Consider the following 22,239-nt stretch of genomic DNA (forward strand, 5'->3'; position numbering starts at 1 on the left):
CTGTGTGGGGGGTGGGGTGAGAAAGAGAGTGAAGTGGCCTGATAACTTTTAAAATCAGTTGAGAATATAGCATTTCTCTGCTTAAAATCCTTTTAACGCAGTGGCTCTCAGCCAGGAGCAGTTTTGTACTCCAAGGGAGACTTCGCACTGTCCCATAACAATTCCGGTTGTCACAACTAGGGCTTTGCTACTGTCGTCCAGTTGGTAGAGGCCAGGGGTTGCATGAGTCAGCCCCTCACAACAAAGAATTATCCAGCCCAATACATCAACAATGGCCGAGGCTGATAAATGTGGCTTTAATGGCTTCTCATGGACTTTATGATAAGTCTAAATTGTGGCAGTGACCTGAGCAGTGTGTACTCAGGCCCTTGACATCCTGACAGCATTATCTGAGCCACACTCCTCACTTGCTTCTGCTCCTTCTTTCTGGATTTCACTCAGTCTTTCAAAATCACCATGGACCTTCCCTCCTCAGAGCACCGATAAGTAACATTCCCTCTGCCTGGAACACTCCTTCTCCCTCATGTTGGCCTGAGTAAGTCCTACTAATTATACCTCTTCCTCACTTATTGACTATCTCATTATCTGACATTTCGTACTCACGACCACAGTAAAAAAAATCTACTGTCCAACTAATTTGTGCATTAATGACATACGTCTGGCAGTAACAAACGCAGAGAGGCAAGGCGAGAATAATAATAGCTGTAATGGTTAAGCCTATGTGTCAGCTTGGCTGGGCCATGATTCTCAGTGGTTTGGCAGTTACATAATGATGTAATTTGGCAGTTATATAATAATGTGACTTGGCATTTATGTAATGATGTAGTCATCCTCCATTTTCACATGCCTATTTTTACATAGATACCTGGTCTTCAGAACCTAGCCATGTCAATACGTGAGAAGTGAGTATACTCATATCTTTCCATTACGAAGATCTCCCTAGGAAGAATTTCCATACTTGTTTATACTCACTTGTACATTTTTTTGGCAGCACTCATTACAATTATAATAAAATAAGTATACCTCTATTTATTTAGAATCCATATCCTCCAGTAGAACAGAAACTCCATGAGGGCAGGACCAAATCACCCGCCATCATTAAATTTACAACACTAGCAAAATGTCTAGCTTATAATAGGTATTAATAATATTTTCATGTATGGGCGAATGGGTGGAGGGGTGGTATCTTGGTTATCTAGTGCTTCTATGACAGAATACCACAAATGGATGGCTTTAACAAAGAGAAATTTATTCTCTCACAGTCTAGGAGGCTAGAGGTCTGAATTCAGGATGCCAGCTCCAAGGGAAGGCTTTCTCTCTCTGTCAGCTCTGGGGGAAGGTCCTTGTCATCAAACCTCCCCTTATCTAGGAGCTTCTCAGCACAAGGACCCTGGGTCCAAAGCACACACTCCCCTCCTGGTTCTTTATTCTTGGTGGCATGAGGTCCCCCTGTCTCTCTGCTCACTTCTCTCTTTTATATCTTAAAAGTGATTGACTCAAGATACAACCTAATCTTGTAGACTGAGTCCCGCCTCACTAACATAACTACCTCAAATCCTGCCTCATTAACATTATAGAGATAGGATTTACAACACACAGAATAATCACATTAGATGACAAAATGGTGGACAATCACACAATACTAGCATCATGGCCTCGGTTAGCTGTCACACATTTTTGAGGACTACAACTCAATCCATAACAGATGGATACCAAAGGAAAATCAAGATAGTTCTGAAAAAATATCAGTTCGGTTTGGCACATAGCAGGCTGTCAGTAGCCTTGGTAAAAGAAGTTTCAAAATGGTGCTGGGGGCAGAATAAGGCTTTGGAGGGCCAAGAAGGGGGGAGTAGGGTGAGAAAAGGGAGGAGACTGCCAGTAAAAGCCACACTTTTGTTATAGAGGGAGATGATGACGAGAGGGCAGTAACTGAAGAAGGATGGAGGGAGGGGATTGTGTCGGTTTTGTCTGGGTTTTCATGACTAAAAAGCATACTGATAAGTTCTTAGAAGAGCTCCAACAAAGGGGAAACCTTCACAGATGCTGTAAGAGATGAGGGGATAACAGTGAAGTCAGGGTTCAGAGAAGCCAAGAAGGATGGGCTCCAGGACATAAATGGAGGAGATGGAGGAGGTGAGGTAAGTATCCAGGGACGGTAGGGAAGGTGGGAGAGTGAAGATGGCCTAAGTACATCCAGCTAGGAATGTCGTGGGCTGGAAGCTCATAGTATTGTCTCATTGGCCGCAATTTCCTCTGCAGAGACAAAAGAATATAGGTGGAAGTTTTCTTATAAATAATATTTTTAAACTATATGCTTTTTTATTTGATATTTTTCTCATCTTAGTAATAAGCTCATGGATGACATATATGATTTTTCAGTGATATAATGTTATATTATTTATCATTTTACTGTTTGTGAACCATTATTTTCATGATGACCGATCTTCCGTTCTGTCATTTTCAAGACTTCTAAATTCCTTTAACAGCAATTTCTACTTATTCTTTATAGATTTTTTGCAAACATTTAATGCATTTTATTTACACTTTTAGAACATACTTAGGTTTACAGAAAAATTGAGCAGGAAGTACAAAATTCCCATACACAGTGCCCTCCACCCCAGCACAGTTTCTCCTATTATTAAGTACATTTTTATATTTACTATTACTATTAACTATGAACATCTTACATTAGTGTGCTACATTTGTCACACTCATGAACCAATACCGATACATTATTACTAACATTATTTTTAAGTCCATAGCTGACTTCAGAATTCACTCTGTGAGTTTTGACAAATGCATAATGTCATGTATCCACTATTACAGTGTCATGCAGAATATTTTCATGATTCTTCAAGTGCCCTGTGCTTCACCTATTCATCCTTCGCCTCCTAACAGCAATTTACATGGCTATATTTGGGTATACGGATGAGCACCTTTTCAGAAAAGAGAAGCCACTGGTAACGTTCAGAATAAGAGATCTAAATACATGAGACATCATAATTCTCAGCCAATATTGAATCACAATTGAGTACATACTCAACCTTAAGCCATATTGACCTTACAGGAAATCAGAGCTGCAATACCAACAGTCAGCTCTGTATTCCCAATAAACATTTTGTTCGCAAACTTACACGGAGAAAACCTATTTAAGAAAGCCATAAACTATCTTGGGAGTCTGGGAGATTTCCCATGGAATGTTAAGACTTGGGACAGGGCTGTCCAACCAACACCAGAAGTGGTGTGTCACCAAGGTCTCAGGGGAGCATGCCTGCAATCCAGGTATGCCTCAGGCCTGCATGCTTCCCTCTGAGTCAGAATTTTCCACTGAGCACCTACTGAGTGCCAGACCTACGCTGTGTACTAGGAAAAGAACACAAATAACAAACTACGACCTTCAAGGAGTCATAGTCCAGTTGTAATAGAAGCCAGTTGCTGTCGAATCAATTCCAACTGATGCTGACCTCGTGTGTCAGAGTAGAACTGTGTTCCATAGAGTTTTCAGTGACTGATATTTTTGGAAGTAAATCACCAGGCCCTTCTGCTAGAAGGTGCCTCTGTGTGGACTCAAACTACCAACCTTCCAGTTTGCAACCAAGTGTGTTAATGTTTGTACCACCCAGGACTCTCGCTGTAATACAGACAAGGGAAATCTGTATCCACCTCTCTGCCCTCTCTGTAATCTACATTTGGCCTCTCAATTGACAGTACCTTGAAATCTAAGCCATTCTAAGTCTTGCTTGGGGCAGGTGACTCATCCATCCTCTTCACCTTCTTCATGACTACAATATCTTTAATCTCCCACAATCAGCAATTTCACTGAGAAGCCACAGGACCAGCCTTAAATCCAGCAAAAGACAATATTTGCAAGTATGTTGGGAAAAGAAAAAAGGGGAGAAGCACATCATAGAGTTTTGCTGGACACAAAAGTGTCACTTATTATGCAGTGAAAAATAATGTTTTAACACCATTTCCACACTGGCTGACTGATGTAGAACATTTGTAAAGACTCCAGAGCACACACTGGCCTCTATGCCTAAGAGATGTGTTTCCTACAAGGCAGCAAGGAAGTTTTCCTATATTCCCATTTCCTACAAGGTATAGACAAAACAATGGGCTTTGTATAGTCACCATAAAGATTGCTATTTTAAGACCCTAACCAAAAGAGATGAGCTTGTGGAGCCCTGATGGTGCAGTGGTTAAACATTCGGCTGCTAACCAAAAGGTTGGTGGTTCACACCCATGAGCTGCTCTGTGGGAGAAACGTGTCATTCTGCTTGCATAAGGATTTACAGCCTTATGTAGGGGAAGTCAGCACAACTTGACCAAGACAAAGTCATAGAAGCTTCCTAGACACATCCAAACACCTTGAAGGATCAAATTACTGGGGCTGAGGGCTGGGGACCATGGTCTGGAGACATCTAGGTCAACTGGCATAACATAGTTCATAAAGAAAATGTTCTACATCCTACTTTAGTGAGTAGCATCTAGGGTCTTATAAGCTTGTGAGAGGCCATCTGAGATACATCTGTTGGTCTCATCCCATCTGGAGCAAAGGAGAATGAAGACAAACAAAGAAACAAGGAAAATATTAGTCCAAAGGGCAAATGGACCGCATGAACCACAGCCCCCACCACCTGAGCCCATAATAACTAGATGGTGCCCAGCTACCACCACTGAACGCTCTGACAGGGATCACAACAGAGGGTCTCAGGCAGGGTGGGAGAAAAATGTAGAACAAAATTTGAACTCACAGAAGAAGACCAGACTTACTGGTTTGACAGAGACTGGAGGAACCACCAAGACTATGGCCTCCCTCCAGACACCCCGCTAACTCAGAACTGAAGCCACTCCCCAAGTCCACCTTTCAGCCAAAGATTAGAAAGACCTATAAAACAAACAACACACATAAGGAAAGGGCTTCTTAGTTCAATCAGTACACAAGACCAAATGGGCAAAAACTGTCCAAATGCAAAGACTAAATGGCAGGAAGGAATAGGAAAACTAGACAAATGGACATGGGGAGCTCAGGGTGGAAAGGTAGAGAGTGTTGACACATTACAGGGATTGTAACCAATGTCGCAAAACAATTTGTGTCTAAATTTCTGAATGAGTAATTTGCGCTGTAAGCTTTCACCTAAAGTATAATAAAATTTTAAAAAAGAAAAAAAAATTATTGCCTTAGAAACCCTTGGGGGCAGTTCTACTCTGTCCTACAGGGTCACTATGACTCAGAATCGACCCAATGGCAATGAGTTTGGTTTTGGTTTTAGGCTTCATTTTTATGAATGCTAAAGCCAAGGAGATTCTCTGGAAACTTTAATGGATGTCTTTTCAACCTGGATTCATTTGGCTTCTCAAGTCTTTTGTTACTAAAAGGACTGATCCTGTTTGAAGACACCATGGAAGACTGGAAAGGACCCTGAATATAACAGAAGACCTAGTTTTAAATTCTGACTGCAGTTGTAAATAGTTGCATGTCCTAAGGCAAGTCTCAGTTTCCTTCTGTGTAAAATGGGAATAATACTTGCTCTTTTCTTATTACCTCAAGGTTGTTTTGATGACTGAATAGAGGCAAATGTGAATAATTTAAAATAATTACGTGATTCCTTCAAAATAGCACTTTACAAGTATTACATCGTCATCCTTGCCATTGAGTCGATTCCGACACATAGTGATCCTACAGGACAGAACAGAACTGCCCCATATGGTTTCCAAGGAGCACCTGATGGAATCAAACTGCTGACCTTATGGTTAGCAGCCATAGGTCTTAACCACTACACCACCAGGGTTTCCCCGTAAGTGCCTGTTACTAGAATCCACTCTCAGTACTGAATTCCAGAAGCATCATTATAGCAAAACTTGATTTTACACTAATGTAGTATTGAAGGAGAAATTACATAGAATATCTGGATAGTCGTTGCATATTAAGACTGAAACTCATGAAATGCAAGAGCCATATCTGACAGTGTTTAATGCAGAAAACAAAAACCTCTTTAGGAATTTTGAAAGTAATAGAATTTGTTGTTGTTGTTGTTAGGTGCTGTTGAGACAGTTCCAATTCATAGCGGTCCTATGCATCACAGAATAAAACACTGCCCGGTACTGAGTCATGCTCACAATCATTATGCTTGAGCTCATTGAAGCCACTGTGTCAATCCATCTTGTTGAGGGTCTTCCTCTTTTCCACTGACCCTCTACCAAGCATGATGTCCTTCTCCAGGGACTGATCCCTCCTGACAACATGCCCAAAGTATGTAAGATTCAGTCTCATCACCCTTGCTTCTAAAGAGCATTCTGGTTGTACTTCTGCCAAGACAAATTTGTTCATTCTTTTGGCAGTCCATGGTATATTCAATATTCTTCACCAACGCCACAATTCAAAGGAATCAATTCATCTTCTTCGGTCTTCCTTATTCATTGTCCAGCTTTTGCATGCATATGATGAGACTGAAAATACCACGGCTTGGGTCAGGTGCACCTTAGTCTTCAAGGTGACATCTTCGCTTTTCAACACTTTAAAGAGGTCTTTTGCAGCAGATTTCCCAGTGCAATGTGTCTTTTGATGTCTTGACTGCTACTTCCATGGCTACTGATTATGGATCCAAGTAAAGGGAAATCCTTGACAACTTCAATCTTTTCTCCGTTTATCACGATGTTGCTTATTGGTCCAGTTGTGAGGATTTTTGTTTTCTTTACTGAGGTGTAATTCATACTGAAGCCTGTGGTCTTTGATCTTCATCAGTAAGTGCTTCAAGTCCTCTACACTTTCAGCAAGCAAAATTGTGTCATCTGCATAACACACAGTGTTAATGAGTCTTCCTGCAATTCTGATGCCCCATTCTTCTTCATACAGTCCAGTTTCTTGGATTCTTTGCTCAGCATACAGACGGAATAGGTATAATGAAAGGATACAAACCTGATGCACAGCCTTCCTGATTTTAAACCACGCAGTAGCCCCCTGTTCTGTCCAAAGGACCGCCTCTTGATCTATGTACAGGTTCCTCATGAGCACAATTAACTGTTCCGGAATTCCCATTCTTTGCAATGTTATCCATAATTTTTTATGATCCACACAGTCAAAAACCTTTGCATAGTCAATGAAACACAGGTAAACATCCTTCTGGTATTCTCCACTTTCAGCCAGAATCCACCTGACATCAGCAATGATATCCCTGGTTCCACATCCTCTTCTGAATCTGGCTTGAATTTCTGGCAGTTCCCTGTCGAAGTACTGCTGCAGCCGTTTTTGAATGATCTTCAGCAAAATTTTGCTTCCATGTGATATTAATGATATTGCTCGGTAATTTCTGCATTTGGTGGGATCATCTTTCTTGGGAATAGGCATAAATATAGATCTCTTCCAGTCAGTTGGCCAGGTAGCTGTCTTCCGAATTTTTTGCCATAGACAAGTGAGCACCTACAGCGCTATATCTACTTGTTGAAACATCTGAATTGATATTTTCTCAATTCCTGGAATCTTGTTTTTCGCCAATGTCTTCAGTGCAGCTGGGACTTCTTCCTTCACTACCATCGATTGCTGATCATATGCTACCTCTTGAAATGGCTGAACGTTGACCAATTCTTTTTAGTATAATGACTCTGTGTATTCTTTCCATCTTCTTTTGATGCTCCCTGTGTTGTTTAATATTTTCTCCATAGAATCCTTCACTATTGCAACTTGAGGCTTGGATTTTTTCTTCAGTTCTTTCAGTTTGAGAAATGCCAAACGTGTTCTTCCCTTTTGGTTTTCTATCTCCAGCTCTTTTGATATGTCATTATAATACGTTACTTTGTCTTCTCCAGCCACCCTTTGAAATCTGTTGGGTTCTTTTACTTCATCATTTCTTCCTTTTTCTTTAGCTGCTCAATGTTCAAGAGCATGTTCCAAAGTCTCTTCTGACATCCATTTTGGTCTTTTCTTTCTTTCCTCTTGCTTTCTTTCTGACCTCTTGCTTTCTTCGTGTATGACGTCGTTGATGTCACTCCACAACTCATCTGGTATTCAGCCGTTAGTGTTCAAAGTGTCAAATCTGTTCTCAAAATGGTCTCTAAATTCAGGTGGAATACACACAAGGTTGTACTTTGGCTCTCGTGGACTTATTCTAATTTTCTTCAGTTTCAGCTTGAAGTTGCATATGAGCAATTGATGGTCTGTTCAACAGTCATCCCCTGTCCTTGTTCTGACTGATGATAGAGTTTTTCCATAGTCTTTTCCCACAGGTGTAGTCGATTTGATTCCTGTGTATTCCATCTGGCAAGGTCCATGATTATAGTTGCCATTTACGTTGGTGAAAAAAGGTATTTGCAATGAAGAAGTCACTGGTCTTACAAAATCTCTGGTATCATTTCTATCACCAAGGCCACATTGTCCAATTACCAATCCTACTTCTTTGTTTCTAACTTTCACATTCTAATCACCAGTAATTATCAATGCATCCTGATTGCCTGTTTGATCAATTTCAGGTTGCAGAAGCTGGTAAAAATCTTCAATTTCTTCATCTTTGGCCTTAGTGGTTGGTGCATAAATTTGAGTAATAGTCACATTAACTGGTCCTTCTTGTAGGCATATAGATATTATCCTATCACTGACAGCATTGTACTTCAGGATAGATCCTGAAGTGTTCTTTCTGATGGTGAATGCAATGCCATTCCTCTTCAAGTTGTCATTCCCGGCATAGTAGTTCATATGATTGTCTGATACAAAATGGTCAGTACCAGTCCATTTCAGCTTACTAATGCCTAGGCTATCAATGTTTATGCATTCCATTTCATTTTCAATGATTTCCAGTTTTCCTAGATTCATACTTCGTACATTCCATGCTCCAATCATTAATGGATGTTTGCAGCTGTTTCTTCTCATTTCGAGTCAAATAAAGGTCCCCAAAGCGTGACTCCATTCAGGTCATTAAGTTTGACTCTACTTTGAGAAGGCAGCTCTTCCCAGTTGTTTTGAGTGCCTTCCAACCTGGGGGGCTATCTCCTAGTACTGTATCAGACAGTGTTCTGCTGTTATTCATAAGGTTTTTACTGGCTAATTCTTTCCAGAAGTAGACTGCTGGGTCCTTCTTCCTAGTCCATCTTAGTCTGGAAGCTCAGCTGAAACCTGTCTGCCATGGGTACCCTGACTGCTGGTATCTGAATACCAGTGGCATAGCTTCTAGCATCACAGCAACACTCAAGCCCCCACAGTATCACAAACTGACAGACACGTGAGAAAATGGGATTTACTACTGGTATTTAATTAATCCCTTTAACTGTAAGCAGAGAACAGGGAACAGCCTCTTTCGGCATTGCCTCTTTACACCTGTGAACCTGGAAACAGGACACTGGAGAACTTTTAGAAAAGATGGCACTTCTACATCTCACATGTCTGTAGAAACAAACCAAAACATACATTTCTGCCTTTCAAATCTTATGCAAGTGCATCTATTTGATACAACTTAACTGTAGCCAGAACCTTAGCGGCAAGGGAGTCTGACGAATGCAGCTTTAGATTTCCAGACTCTATGTTATAGAAAGTTCTGCTGAGAGAATTTGGGAATGGATGTTGAGTCAAACACAACCATATCAAAGGCAGCACACCTGAGAAAGGATCAAGGTTAGCATCCTTATTTTTTTCCCCCGAAAAGCTATCAGACCAGTTGCTGACTTGCTCTGTGGTCTTCCAGCTCCTTTTTGAGCTCCTATGACCTCATCTGGATCCCTGGTGGCACAGTGGCTAAGAGCTCAGCTGCTAACCAAAAGGTCAGCAATTCAAATCCACCAGTTATTCCTCGGATATTCTATGGGGCAGTTCTACTCTGTCCTATAGGGTCGCTATGAGTTGGAATCAACTTGATGGCAAATAGAAGATGATCTCATCTATAAAATGAATCCAAATTAACTTTCTCTTATCTATTTCATAGATAACTTCCAAAGATAAGTTTAATTGATTTTTTTAAATGGTAAAATACTGTTGTTTCTTAATATTATAGATATAAATGCTTTACATTGACAGCTACCATAACTAGTTTGAGTGAAAGTGTTTCCTTTGTTAACTAATCCTTTTTTTTTTTCCTGAACTTGCTCATAAAACTTTAAAGCAATTGAAAAAAAAATTAACCAAACACTGTGAACTAAAAGAGCCCTTAAAATGAAAAACAAATGTTGGATGTTTTAACCTATTTTTTTTTCATATTTTCTGTAATAGTCTGTTTTCACCATTTATAAGAAAGAATTTATTTTCTTAATAAATGTGAGTATTTAGTCAACATCAGTGAATACCTATACCTGGGCACTTTTTCAGAATATAAAGTAAAATACACATTACCAAAATTGAATGAACATGTACGGGAGATAATAAAATCAAATGCCAGACCTTAAAGAAATCAGAGGGAAACCGGAAAGAAGTTAAAAAGTCTGACCTTTCTTTATATCCTATTTCAGTTACTTTTTTTTTTTTTTTTTAGTTGAAATTGATGTCTTTGTTTGGACAATGTGTGTAACTGACCTTAGGCCTAAAAAAAAAAAAAAAAAAAAAAAGCTGAGGTCAATTAGGTCAGACCTAACTGACCTAGCTCCTTGACCTATTTGGCCAATATCACCTGTCCCTGGTGCAAAAGGGTGTCTCTGGGATCCTGCTCCAGCCCCATTACCCTTCCACAGAGGTGCCTGGTCTGACTGGGGGCTCAGACATGGAGTAGAAGGGGAAAGGCAAGAAATTGTAAAATTTGAGCAGATGGAGTTTATGTTAAGTTCTGAAAGGCAGTATGAACCTGGCATTATCTCTGGTAACAGGAAAATTAACGTTTAAAGTTATCGAGGATTTGCTATTCTCCCATAGCATAGTGAACAATTCACAATCAATCCCATTCCATTTTATGCCGGCACCTCTTGTTTATGATAACATGAAGCAATGTGATAAGGAAACATTTACCTACAGGTTACCAGGTTTGACATAAAAAAGCAAAATGTTTCTGTCCCACACAAACGTTACCGCAGGTAAATATAATTTGAACGTGTTTACTGATAGGCTAAACTGATAGACGAAACTTTCAAAGGAAGCTTCTATATATGCTAATAAAACCCAAAACCGACCAGTTGCCGTCCAGTCAATTCTGACTCACAGAGACCCTATAGGAAAGAGTAGAACTGCTCCATAGGATTTCCAAGAAGAGGGTGGTGGATTCGAACTGCTCACCTTTTGGTCAGCAGCAGAGCTCTTAACCACAGAGCCACCAGGGCTCCATAGGTAGTGAATATCAATATCAGGCAAGACAAGAAAGAAAGCTTATTGGAGGAAAAGTGTATTTCCCCAGCAGCAGCGCTGTACTAGTCTGCTTTGCTGTGCCCATAACACCCCGTAGGCATTGCATTTCCTCACCAAATTACTATAGTTTTGTTTAAACGTTTCCTCCTTCCAGCATTTATCACACCTGCTGCACTCCCAGGCTTCACCTTGGGAGAGAGAAGGAAGGCCCTGATCAAGGATCGTCTACGCCAAAGATAAGTTACTTTTGTTCTTGTTCAAGTGGATCAAAAATCAACAATAATCAAACTGCATTCAGGCTGAAGCGGTTGCTTTTGTTTTCATTCAAAATAACAATAGCTTTATGAGATCTAAACCAGGCAAAACTGATCTTTGGAGTTAGAAGTCAGGATAGGGGTTACCCTTGGGAGAGGGTGTAGTCACCAGAAGGGAGCATACGGGGTTTCCAGGGCTGGGTGGTGAACCTGTTTCTTGAGCTGGTGCCGGTAATGTGAGCACTGCTCCAACCGGACACGGGATCTGTGCAGTCTTCTGTATGTATGTTACACTGATAAGAAGCTTAAAATAGCTTGACTGGCGTAGCTGGAAAAAGTTATATTCTTCCTCTTAAAGTATGTACAGTAATTACTGTCATGAGGAAAATTCACTAGGATCTCTGGATGTTTTTAAGTGGCAATTGAGAAGGCACCTGCACGCCTTATGCAGTGTGGGTACCCCACGCTGGATCCCCCAGCTACCAATGTGAGTTTTGTCTTCCCTGTACCCCATAATCCTTTGTGAAGTGAATCCTGCTGAATTCTCACCTCATGAACCCTTTCCCTCGGCTCCCTCATTAATCTCATCAGTGTCATCTTGTCACCGTTCTCTGTCATTTTGGAAACTGCAACTGCAGATTTCATGTAATGCAGAAGTTCTAACTGAGCTTCTGTGTAGGCTGCTGCGAACTCTGCTAAATACCAGCATGTTCTTTTTTTTCTTTTTTAAATTGGTTTTAGTTGTGTCCAGGTGTGGGAGGAGGAGGGGCGTAACTTGTTTCAAATCCACAGGGCTTAAGGCGAAGCCCAATGTCTGAGTTTACTCAGTCTGCTTCCCCCCCAGATTTAGCTAATCTAGAAATTATGACTTTTGGGTGTTAGATTATGCTCGTGGGGTGGGAGGTACAGCAAGTTTAAGGAGAAACGAAACTTTGAGATGATTTGTAAACTTCCTTGCTTGAAAGAGAGTAGGTCTGGCTTTGGATTATGGAGATTCATTTTCTCTAGGACACCTAAAGTCAAAAAAAAAAAGGCTAGAAATCTGATTTTTTTCCTCTTTAAATCATAAAATATAAAATCAAAACACGGCTTAAAGGGAATGGAAGTAAGGTCTGGATCTTCTGACATGTATAATAGATTAATCTAACACATACTGACAACCGTGATAAAATTCATGTCTTTCTCAATACTGGGGGGAAATAACTTTTAAAGGTATGTTTGACGGAGTGTTGCCCTGTGTGCCAGACACTATGCAAGGCAATGCATACACATCCTCAGCTGTTCTGTGAGGTAGGAGCTATTCAAACCTTCATGGTGCAATGAGGAAACTGAGGTAGAGATGCATTATGAGCTTGCCCAAAGTGAGACCTGAATCTGGAGGGTGCCAGTGGAGACAAAGAAAGGACAACAAAAATGAAAACCCTTCCATCCCTCAGATGTTTGCAGAAAAAAAAAGGTAGGCTCCTGGGTGTGGAAAAGAGGGATGAATCAGGAATTGGAGGGCCTACCGTAGACCTTTTCATCCTTCCACTTTCTCTCCACGTCTGTACAGTACAGGGCATGGTCAAAGTTCAGAAGAGAGGAAGGCTAGGCTCAGTTTCCTGAGCTTCCTAACTGAGATGGAGAAAGTAACTCCTCCTCCGTTGCCCACCCTCACCAAAGTTCTCCTATAATGCCCCCAGGACCCCCACTTCCCACCACCAGGGTCTGATAATGCCCAAATGCTAAATAAAATTAAGGATAAAGTTGCGTGCGTTGATATTATCGGTCAAACAGGTAGACATGACATGTCAGTCCTTTATCTGCTTGACAAGTTTCGGAGTACGAGCTCTGGCCTTGGTGCTCAGACAGTACACATCATTCAAAACCAAACTTGCTGTCGTCGAGTTGATTCCAACTCATAGCGACCCTATAGGACAGAGTAGAAGTGCCCCCAGAGGGTTTCCAAGGCTGTAAATCTTCACAGAAGCAGACTGCCACATCTATCTCCCCCAGAACGGCTGGCGGGTTTGAAACACCGACCTTTTGGTTAGCAGCCGAGCATTTTAACCACTATGCCAACAGGCCTCCTTGTATAAACCATCGCCAGCTATTGAAACACTGAAATACTTCCATACCTCCCACCACCCACAGACCCTGAGGAACCCCAGGGCTCTCCACGATCAGGCAACTTGACAGTTAATATCTGGTCCTGGCACAACAGGTTTCTCTATGATCCTGCTGCAGCTCCACAACCTACCTGCTGCCTAATGTGACTGCTGAATTCCTACTTAAAGCTTTTGACTATCACCCTTAGCCTTGGTCTTAGCCACAGACTCCTGACTTTGTTAGGAACTCAACAAATTATGCACAGCACTGCATGCTCTGAGTGACATCTTCCATTCCACATGGAACTTATGCCTTCCAGAAGACACAACAGGTCTGTGTCTTCAACACACAGTCTCAATAAGATGCAATATAAATAGCCAGATAACTGTAACCTATAACGGCTAGAGGGAGTCCCTGGCTGGCACAAATGCTTAAGCGCTGGGCTACTGACAGTTGGTGATTCGAGCACAGTCAGAAGCACCTTGGAAGAAAGGCCCAAGAATCTGTTTCTGAAAGGTCACAGCCTTGAAAACCCTATGAGTAGCTCTATTCGGACACATACGGTGTCACCATGAGTTGGAATCAAATTGATGGCAGCTGATTTTTTTTTTTTAAACTGGCTAAATAAAAGATTCTACCTAGATATAAAATTCCACAGGTGCAAGTATGAGTTGGGAAGAGCAGAGGGGATGATGCATGGGGAGGATAAAGGCAAACCTAAGAAAGTCCGGGTCCCTCTTAGTTCACAGAACACCATGGAAACCAAGTGAGCTAAAGAACCTCCAGGATTGTTAATCATAGTCCACGTTACTCGACCCCTGGCTATGGTCTGGGTTCTCCCCTAAAAAAGACTTCAGATTCTACTGGGATCTCCTTCGGGCCTACATCCTTCCTGTAGGGCTTCCCCAGAAACTCTTCTGCGAATGCTCTGAGGGAGTTATTTTCACCTCCTCCTTCTACAGGTGGTGGTGCTTCACTAGGGGCCTCTCCATTTCTCCCCCTGCATTACTCTGTTGATATATGTCATTCAGAGCTCAAAGTCTCTATCTCATTGGTGTTCTTGATGATTTTTTGTCTTCACCTGTACCATCCATGGGATCGAGATTTTGCCTACTTCCTTTACCACCCCAGGATCTAGTCCAAGGCCTGGCACTAGCAGGTGAGTAGGAAATACCTGCGTAATAAAGGTCACCTACCTGGATGCAACAAAATGTATTTGCGCAGGAGACCTTTATTTTCAAAGCAACATCGGATATTGTTTTCCAAACAAGAAACTCCGGAGAGTTATTTAAAATAAAGTTGTTAAATCTTCACGATAAAGAAATCTAGAACTTATGCTGAAACTCCCTTTTTCATCCTGCGAAGTGCTTCCCTCTCCTTCTCTCTTTCTCGGTAAATCTATCAACACGTTAGCTCTCTGCTGTAGGGACACAAGATGGACAAGACTGTTTTATCTGTTGTTGAATTGCACTTTTTTTTTTCCTTGACACAAACAATGCATTTAATCTGTGTCTGAAATTATTGTTTTGATTCTATTCCATTTACGAAAACATCTGGTCCAATTAGACCCGGGAAGAAGGGAGAAACACATGAAGTCCACGGTAGAAGAACGCGCGTTTACATCCTTGCCTACAGCATTTAATAATTGGCATTAGCTTTCAAGGAAGCTGTGGCTCATACTCCAAGTACTGTTTGAGCTTCCAACTGGACAAAATACAGACACGGACGCACTCAGCTAAGTAATTGAATTCGCTACCTGGAATATTTAAATTGTTTTCAGACACTGGAAAATGGCTTAAGAAGATTAAAGAAAAATACCCTGGAGGATAACAGGCTATAATTTACTAGGTGGAAAATCTTTTCAGCAAGAAGAACGCCTCATTCTCCTATAATTCCTCCTGATTAAGAGGTGTCTTAGTTATTTGGACCTAAATTTTCTTAGATGCTGGCAGCTCGGGTTTGTTCCAGTGGTTTATTCTTATCAAACCTTTTGAATGACACCCAGGACATAAAATCGATGCAATGAAGCCCTCCATCTCAAGATTTGCATGTTTTCAGCAGGATTCCTAATTTACATCTCTTTGAAGGCAATGGGGTGGGGAGAGGATCACTTGAGGTCCTGGGGTCTAACCTAGAGCTCAGGTGAAGCATCCATCGGAGACCACTGGAGACCCCAACTGAGCTAGACTGCCCTACCTAGCAAAAGGTTCAAGTAAATTATAGGGGAACGTCTTGATAGATCTATTTTCAAGCTAAAGACTCCAGTTAGCTTAGTTCTCCAAAAAAAATTAGCCCTCCCCACTTGCCTGCTGGCCCACTGAGCCCTCCCAGACCCCTCAACCTTTCCCCTTCTGCTCCCTAGCCCTCCTCAAGTGTATCCTGCCCCGTCCTTCTCAGGGTCCCTCACTCCCAGCCAGGCGCTGAAGTTTGGCATCAGAGACCACCTGTCGGCTGGACTGCTGTGTCGTCTGCCGTGTGGACTCCCATAAAAGCGCTAAAAGGGTCAGAAATCACGAAACAGTTTCGGACTTCGGGTCCGTTCCTTCTTGAAAGAGAGCAAGGCTGGTAATAAGGGGGTGCGTCTGAGGGCGGAGAAGGGCGCGTCTTGTTCATGCTCCAGTGCTTTTCAGCTGGTCCCAACTTCACACTGCCTACTTTCCAAACTCTCAGGATCGGTCATTAGCTAAAGCCGTCCCTCCTACTGCATTCACCCAAAAGATTAAGGCTCCTCAAGGGACGCTTCCCAGACCTATCCAGGATGTTAACTACTAAACCCCAAGGACACCGGAGCGCGCGCAATGCCCCTACCCTTTGCCACTGGTCTCGGCAGATGCCAAGCTCCGCGCCCTGAGGCCGCCCCTGCCAAAGCCGGGTGCGTCCATTGCATAACGCGCCCCTCGCCCCACCCCCACGCCGCTCGCCCTGCCGCCCTGCCCCGTCCCCGGGCCAGTGCCCCGAGCCGGGCTGCCCCAACACTTACATCATCCCACTTGACGAATTTGGTGCCCTTCTTCAGGCTGTCGGACACGCACACGGGCTTGAGTTGCAAGGCGTGCACTCCGGGTTGGGCTCCGGCCATCTGGGCTCATCGGGGCTCCGGGCGGCCCGGGCAAGCGCGGCAAGGACCGGCGTGGGGCGCGGGGCGCCGGGCGCGGGCTTCTTCCTCGGCTCCGGAGACACTCGACTGTGCTCCCAGCCGGCCTCCCCTGGCCTCCTGGCCTCCGCACCTCCCTCTGGCGAGGCTTAGCAGGCGGGGCGCGCTGGGGCGCAGCGCCGGGCCATGCCCCGGGTGGGACGCCGGGTCGGGAGCCCGCGGTGGATGCGGAGCCTCTGAGGGCGAAGAGAAACCGAGCTCGGCAGCCAAGGCTGTCAGCTGCCGCCGGATCCTGCTCCTCCTCCGCCGCCGCCTCAAAGCGCACCATTCAGCACATCTCTAAACACAGAGGGAGAGAGCGAGTGACACACGCGCGGCGCCCCCCCTCCTTCCCCTCCTCCCTCCTCCTCCCCCCCTCTCCCGCCACCCTCGCTCGCTCCGTCCCTCCTTCCCTCGGCGGCTCCGAGCCCAACTTCGCGCGCTGGGTCAGGCGCCGGCAAGCGGGGACGCAGCGGCACCTCCTGGCTCCTGGAGCCCACTGCAGCCAACGCCTGCGCCTCCCGCACGCCCTCTGAGCATGCCCGGTGCCCTGGTTGCAGGGGTGCCAGAGGTGCCCCGGAGCCTTGTGTTGCTTGGGGTTTTCGGGGGAACTTGGGGGAGCCCGCGAGCGTCTTTGGATCTGAACCGGGTGGGAACAGGGCCATCGAGAAGGGATCAGAGAGGCAAGCGGCAGCCGGTTTTCCCTCTAGCTGGAGCTCTCCAGCGCCGGCCCCAAACCAGCTTTTTGAGCAGACAATTATTTTTTATTATCAGACAAGAGAGCATTTGAGAGGCTTGGAGTGAGAGCTCTTTGGGGAAACCTCGACGCGCCTGAGAGTTTTCAGCGCGCTGGTCTTGAAGTTGGGCTTGTGGTTACCGTGTCACCGAATACAAAACAAAAAACCAAACCCGTCACCGAATAGCACACGTAAAAAGTGTTAAATTGACAAATGCTGTGTTATATACTTTTTTTTACAACCATGAAAAACAGAAGAAAAAAAAAAGAAAAAGAAGTTGTGTTTTTGAGATAGAAAATGTATTCTAAGAGAAGCGATGGTTTTATTTCCCAGAGAGATAGAGAGCTCGATTCTCTCCGTGTCTGTGTGTGTGTGTGGTTGTGTGTGTGAGTGTGTGGTTGTGTGTGTGAATGGTTATGTATGCGTGTGTGAGTGTGTGTTTCGGGGACAGAGAAGGGAAGGAAGAAGAGAAAGAGAGGGAGAGAGACTGAGACAGAGAGATTTAGAAATCTGAGCATTTAGGAACACAGGTCTAGGAATATTTTTCTTTATTCATTCAACAAATATTTCTAACACACACACACACACACCACCACCACCAGAACGGCTAGAATCGAAAAGCCTGATAATACCAGCTGTTGAAGAGGATATGAAGCAAGTGGAACTCTGATCCACTGCTGGAGGGGGTATAAAATGGTACAGCCACTTTGGAGAACAGTATCTTATAAAGCTAAAATATTTGCTTATCATATAGCCCAGAAATTCCACTCCTAGGTATTTGGCCAAAAGAAATGAAAACATACTTCCACAAAGACTTGTACAGGATGTTCATAGGTTTCTTCAAAGTAGCCACAAATTAGAAATATCCGTGTGTGAATCAACAGATAAATTAATAAACAAATTGTTGTATACAATTTAATACTTTTTAGCAACATAAAGAACGGACTTCTGATACACGGGATGCGGATGAATCATACTGACTCTAAGCTGAGTGAAAGAAGGCAGACACAATCAGCTGCGTAGTGATGATTCCATTTATATGAAATTCTAAAATTGGCAAACTAATCTATGTTGACAGAAGGCAGATCAGTGGTTGCCTGTGGCAAGGAGTGGGCAGAAATTGACTGGAAAAGGGGCACCGGGAAACTTTTTGTGGTGATGGAGACGTTCTATATCATTATCATAGTGATGGTTGGATGTGTTGTTACATTTGACAAAACTTATAGAACTGTGCGCTTAAAATGAGTGCATTTTATTGTACGTAAATTATACCTCAATAACGTTGATTAAAAGAAAAGAAACAAAACATGAAGAAAACAAAAGAGAAACATTTTTTGTTGTTGTTCTTTAAATCTTTGTTCTTCCTGTCCTCTGCCTCCAGAGCTTCCAAGGCCCAATATTTGTAAACTTAGTCAAAAGATTCCCAAAATCAGTGAGCTTCTTGGCTCAGCTAGACACATGAGAACGTATGGGCAACTCCTGTCTGGAGGTGAGATGAGAAGGCAGAGTAGGATAGGAGCTGGTTGAATGGACAGGGGAATACAGGGTATAGAGGAGGAGCATGCCGTCTATTTAGGGGCAGAGCAGCTAGGAGTACATAGCAAGGTGTGTGTAACTTTTTGTAGGAGAGACTGACTTGATTTCTGAACTTTCACTTAAGCACAATAAATAAATTTTTTAAAAAATTCCCAAAATCCAGTGAAAATCTGCAATTAAATATTTCAACACATTCAAAAAATATTTTTAGATCAGCAGCTATATTAGAAGAAGTATATTCACTGTGGATAACCTGGTGAACAAGACAAACAATACCTTTGACCCTCCCCGCACCCAGCTGTCTTTTATGGCTCTTCCCTTGTCTTTGTAAGACTCTTGCTACGAAGAATCTCTTTAAAGAATGACTTGTTTTATTTAATCACATAACCTTCAACTGAAACCTGTGTATGGTGTCCATAATCTCTCTAACTAGCAGCCTGCCTTGGCTTGCTAATTACCTCATGGAAAGTACCATCTTGTTTCTGCAGTGATTTTTGTTAGAGTATGACAGCAAAGTTCTGCTTCCAGAGCTCAGAAGTCTCCGGGGCCTTCTTAGTTACCCTTATAAATGATTCTTCCCAGACTTCTTCTGTTTTTTCTCTCTTTCTTTTTTCCTTGTTATCACAATTTCTCTGTTACTCATGATAAAGATTATTGGTTGCAGTAGGTTTTAACCCCCAGAGTGGCTTAGGAAGGCAAGAAAGACCAAAACTGTGCCCTCAGGAATTTGGAAAGTTGGAAATGGACTCTAAGATATATGAGAAGGGAGACTGAGCCTGCTCATTGTGACTGACTGATTTATGGGTCTTCATTCTTTCTTTCTTTTTTTTATTGTTCTGTGGTTCTCCATCTTTGCCAAACGGAACTCCTGGTGGAGTAGTGGTTAAGTGCTGTGACTGCTAACCAAAAGGTCAGCACTTTGAATCCACCAGGTGCTCTTTGGAAGCTCTACGGGGCAGTTCTCTATCCTATAGGGTTGCTATGAATCGGAATCCACTTGACAGCAATCGTTTATTTATTTATTTATTTTGGTTTTATATCCACATAGTTTACCATGTGAGCTCACAGTTTTCCAACTAGACACTCTGTGTATTCAGCCACTACAGTGACACTGGACTATGCGACTTATCTGGCCAGTGGCATGATAGGAACAAAGGTTTGACGTGATTGTGAGGTCTGGCTTGTTATCAGCTGCCCACGAGCTGCCTGGACTCATAGTGACCTTATACCCTAGAGAATGGTCCTGCGCCTTCCCCATGATCAGTTGCAGATCTGACCCTTGTGATCCACAGGGTTTTCATTGGCTGATTTTCCAAAGTAGATCACCAGGCCTTTCTTCCTAGTTCATCTTAAGTCTGGAAGTTCCACTAAACCTGTTCTGCATCATAGCAACATGCAAGCCTCACTGACAGGTGGTGACTGCATATAAGGTACACTGGCCAGGAATCAAACCCAGGTCTCCCGCATAGAAGGCAAGAATCCTACCACTGAGCCACCACTCTCTCCTTATATGGGGCAGACCTGGGCCCAGCTGAGGCAAGCCCAACAGAATCCATCCTAGATCTGTCTGAAGCCAGCCAACCTGCAGACTCAACAGCAAGGCAATAAATGCTCATTGTCACGTGCCACTGAGTTAGGGGCACCATTATTGTGACAACAGCTGGCTGAGTCATTCATCTAACCTTCTTGATCCTGCCCAGCTGTTGCTATTGTTGTGTATGTAAGAAGGGGAATAAAGCTGCAGCATTCCGAACAGTTGGTCACGTTTTGTCTTCGAGACAAACATGGCCTTCCGGTGCTTCTTCTGCCAGCAAAATGGTACAGTTTGATACAAGAAGGCTGGAGGATAAACCCTTTCTACACGTAGGATGAGGCTTGAAACAGCTTGCTTCAACATCCTCATTTTCCGCAGGTTTTGCAACAACACTAGATAGGAAAATCTTTTAAATGTGGGGATTTTTGCCATGCAAAGGGACCCAAAGAACATCTGAAACTCTGTGAGCCAGGCCTCTGATCCATCAAGTTCAGTGTTCTGTTCTGTTTTTGAAACAATAGGAAGGTCTGTTTTTTTGTGAGAGCACAGAATTGCCCTCTGGGATGTCAGCCTCAGAGAGCTGGTGAAGCTAACCTTTACTGAGCACTCTCTATAAACCAGGGCACTAAGCTTAGCACTTCCCAGGCATTTAATAGCATAGCCCTTGCTATTCGACAACACCCCTGCCACTGTCCATACTTTCTGTTTTTTTTTTTTCCTTGTAAGCAAATTCTGATTTGGCTCAGGTGGCAACATGTTTAGGGAAGGCAGCCCTTCCTCTTCCCAGGGAAGAACATAGCTAGTCTAAACCAATTATAATAATTCCATTCTGCTTTTTCTGTGGTTGGCTTAGAGGATGGATAAGAGGCCCAGATGTGGCCAATGGTTGAGGCGGGTGGGCCTTCAGGGAAACATTTCTCTTCCTTTTTTTTTTTATTTTTACTGTTGTATAAACGGGTGTGTGAAGAAGTCATTTACGTTGCCTTCGTAGCTATATCTTGACCATTGGCATTACCCTTGCTATTCAACAGCAGAGTAGAAAGGTGCCAAGAACTCTTTCACTAGATCATTAACCCTCTGAACCATTCATTCCGAGACTTCCAAATGAGTGCTGTGATACATGCCCTTACGGTGTAAGTCTTATTGTTACTCTCAACTGATCCTGTGGACAATATTATCTTGGATAGTTCCTGACTTAGGACAGGGTTCCATTCCAGCAACTCCGTCCTGGGTAGGCTCTGACTTAACTTGAATACCTTTTTTTCATTAATATTACCTTTTATTAACAATATCTTTATAAATTCAAGCTTTACTTGTCTTTGGGGGTTGGAAACATTACATGTAAACTTAAAGATACATTTTAATACATACATACATAAAAAAACACACAAATCATAAACATTTACTCCAGTGATGAAGAGTTGTACGGCTCTGGCATTTTGTCAGTTGCAGTAATAATTTTACTTGTGGAAGGTTCTGGACCATCTGGATTATCCCTGGAAATGGGAATGGCATGACTAGTCAGAAAATTAGTGAGAGTTATCTGTATGGACCTTTTCTTTTTGCCTTCATGTATTTCCCGGTAACACATCACTGCTTCCTGGATTTGCCTGTTGGCTTCAGGAAAGTGATCAGCATTTGGGTCCGTGTTTTCAAGCAACTGAAGCCCCTGATTTACTTTCCAAAAAACCAAACCTACTGCCATC

General features: G+C 43.0%; 1 protein-coding gene across 5 annotated transcripts in view; it reads right to left on the reverse strand.

Moving 5' to 3' along the window:
- The window catches only part of PLCB1 (phospholipase C beta 1), an 845,524-nt gene extending 828,768 nt beyond the window's left edge, over positions 1-16,756 (reverse strand). For all 5 annotated transcript variants that reach the window (XM_064275782.1, XM_064275783.1, XM_064275785.1 and 2 more), the window contains exon 1: positions 16,574-16,756. In XM_064275782.1, the coding sequence (XP_064131852.1) occupies positions 16,574-16,672 (99 nt within the window). In that variant the 5' untranslated portion in view covers positions 16,673-16,756. The remainder of the gene's footprint in view (positions 1-16,573) is intronic.
- Between the last annotated feature and the right edge of the window lie 5,483 nt (positions 16,757-22,239).

The sequence above is a fragment of the Loxodonta africana genome, chromosome 24 (genome assembly GCF_030014295.1).
Source record: "Loxodonta africana isolate mLoxAfr1 chromosome 24, mLoxAfr1.hap2, whole genome shotgun sequence".
Lineage (NCBI taxonomy): Eukaryota > Metazoa > Chordata > Mammalia > Proboscidea > Elephantidae > Loxodonta > Loxodonta africana.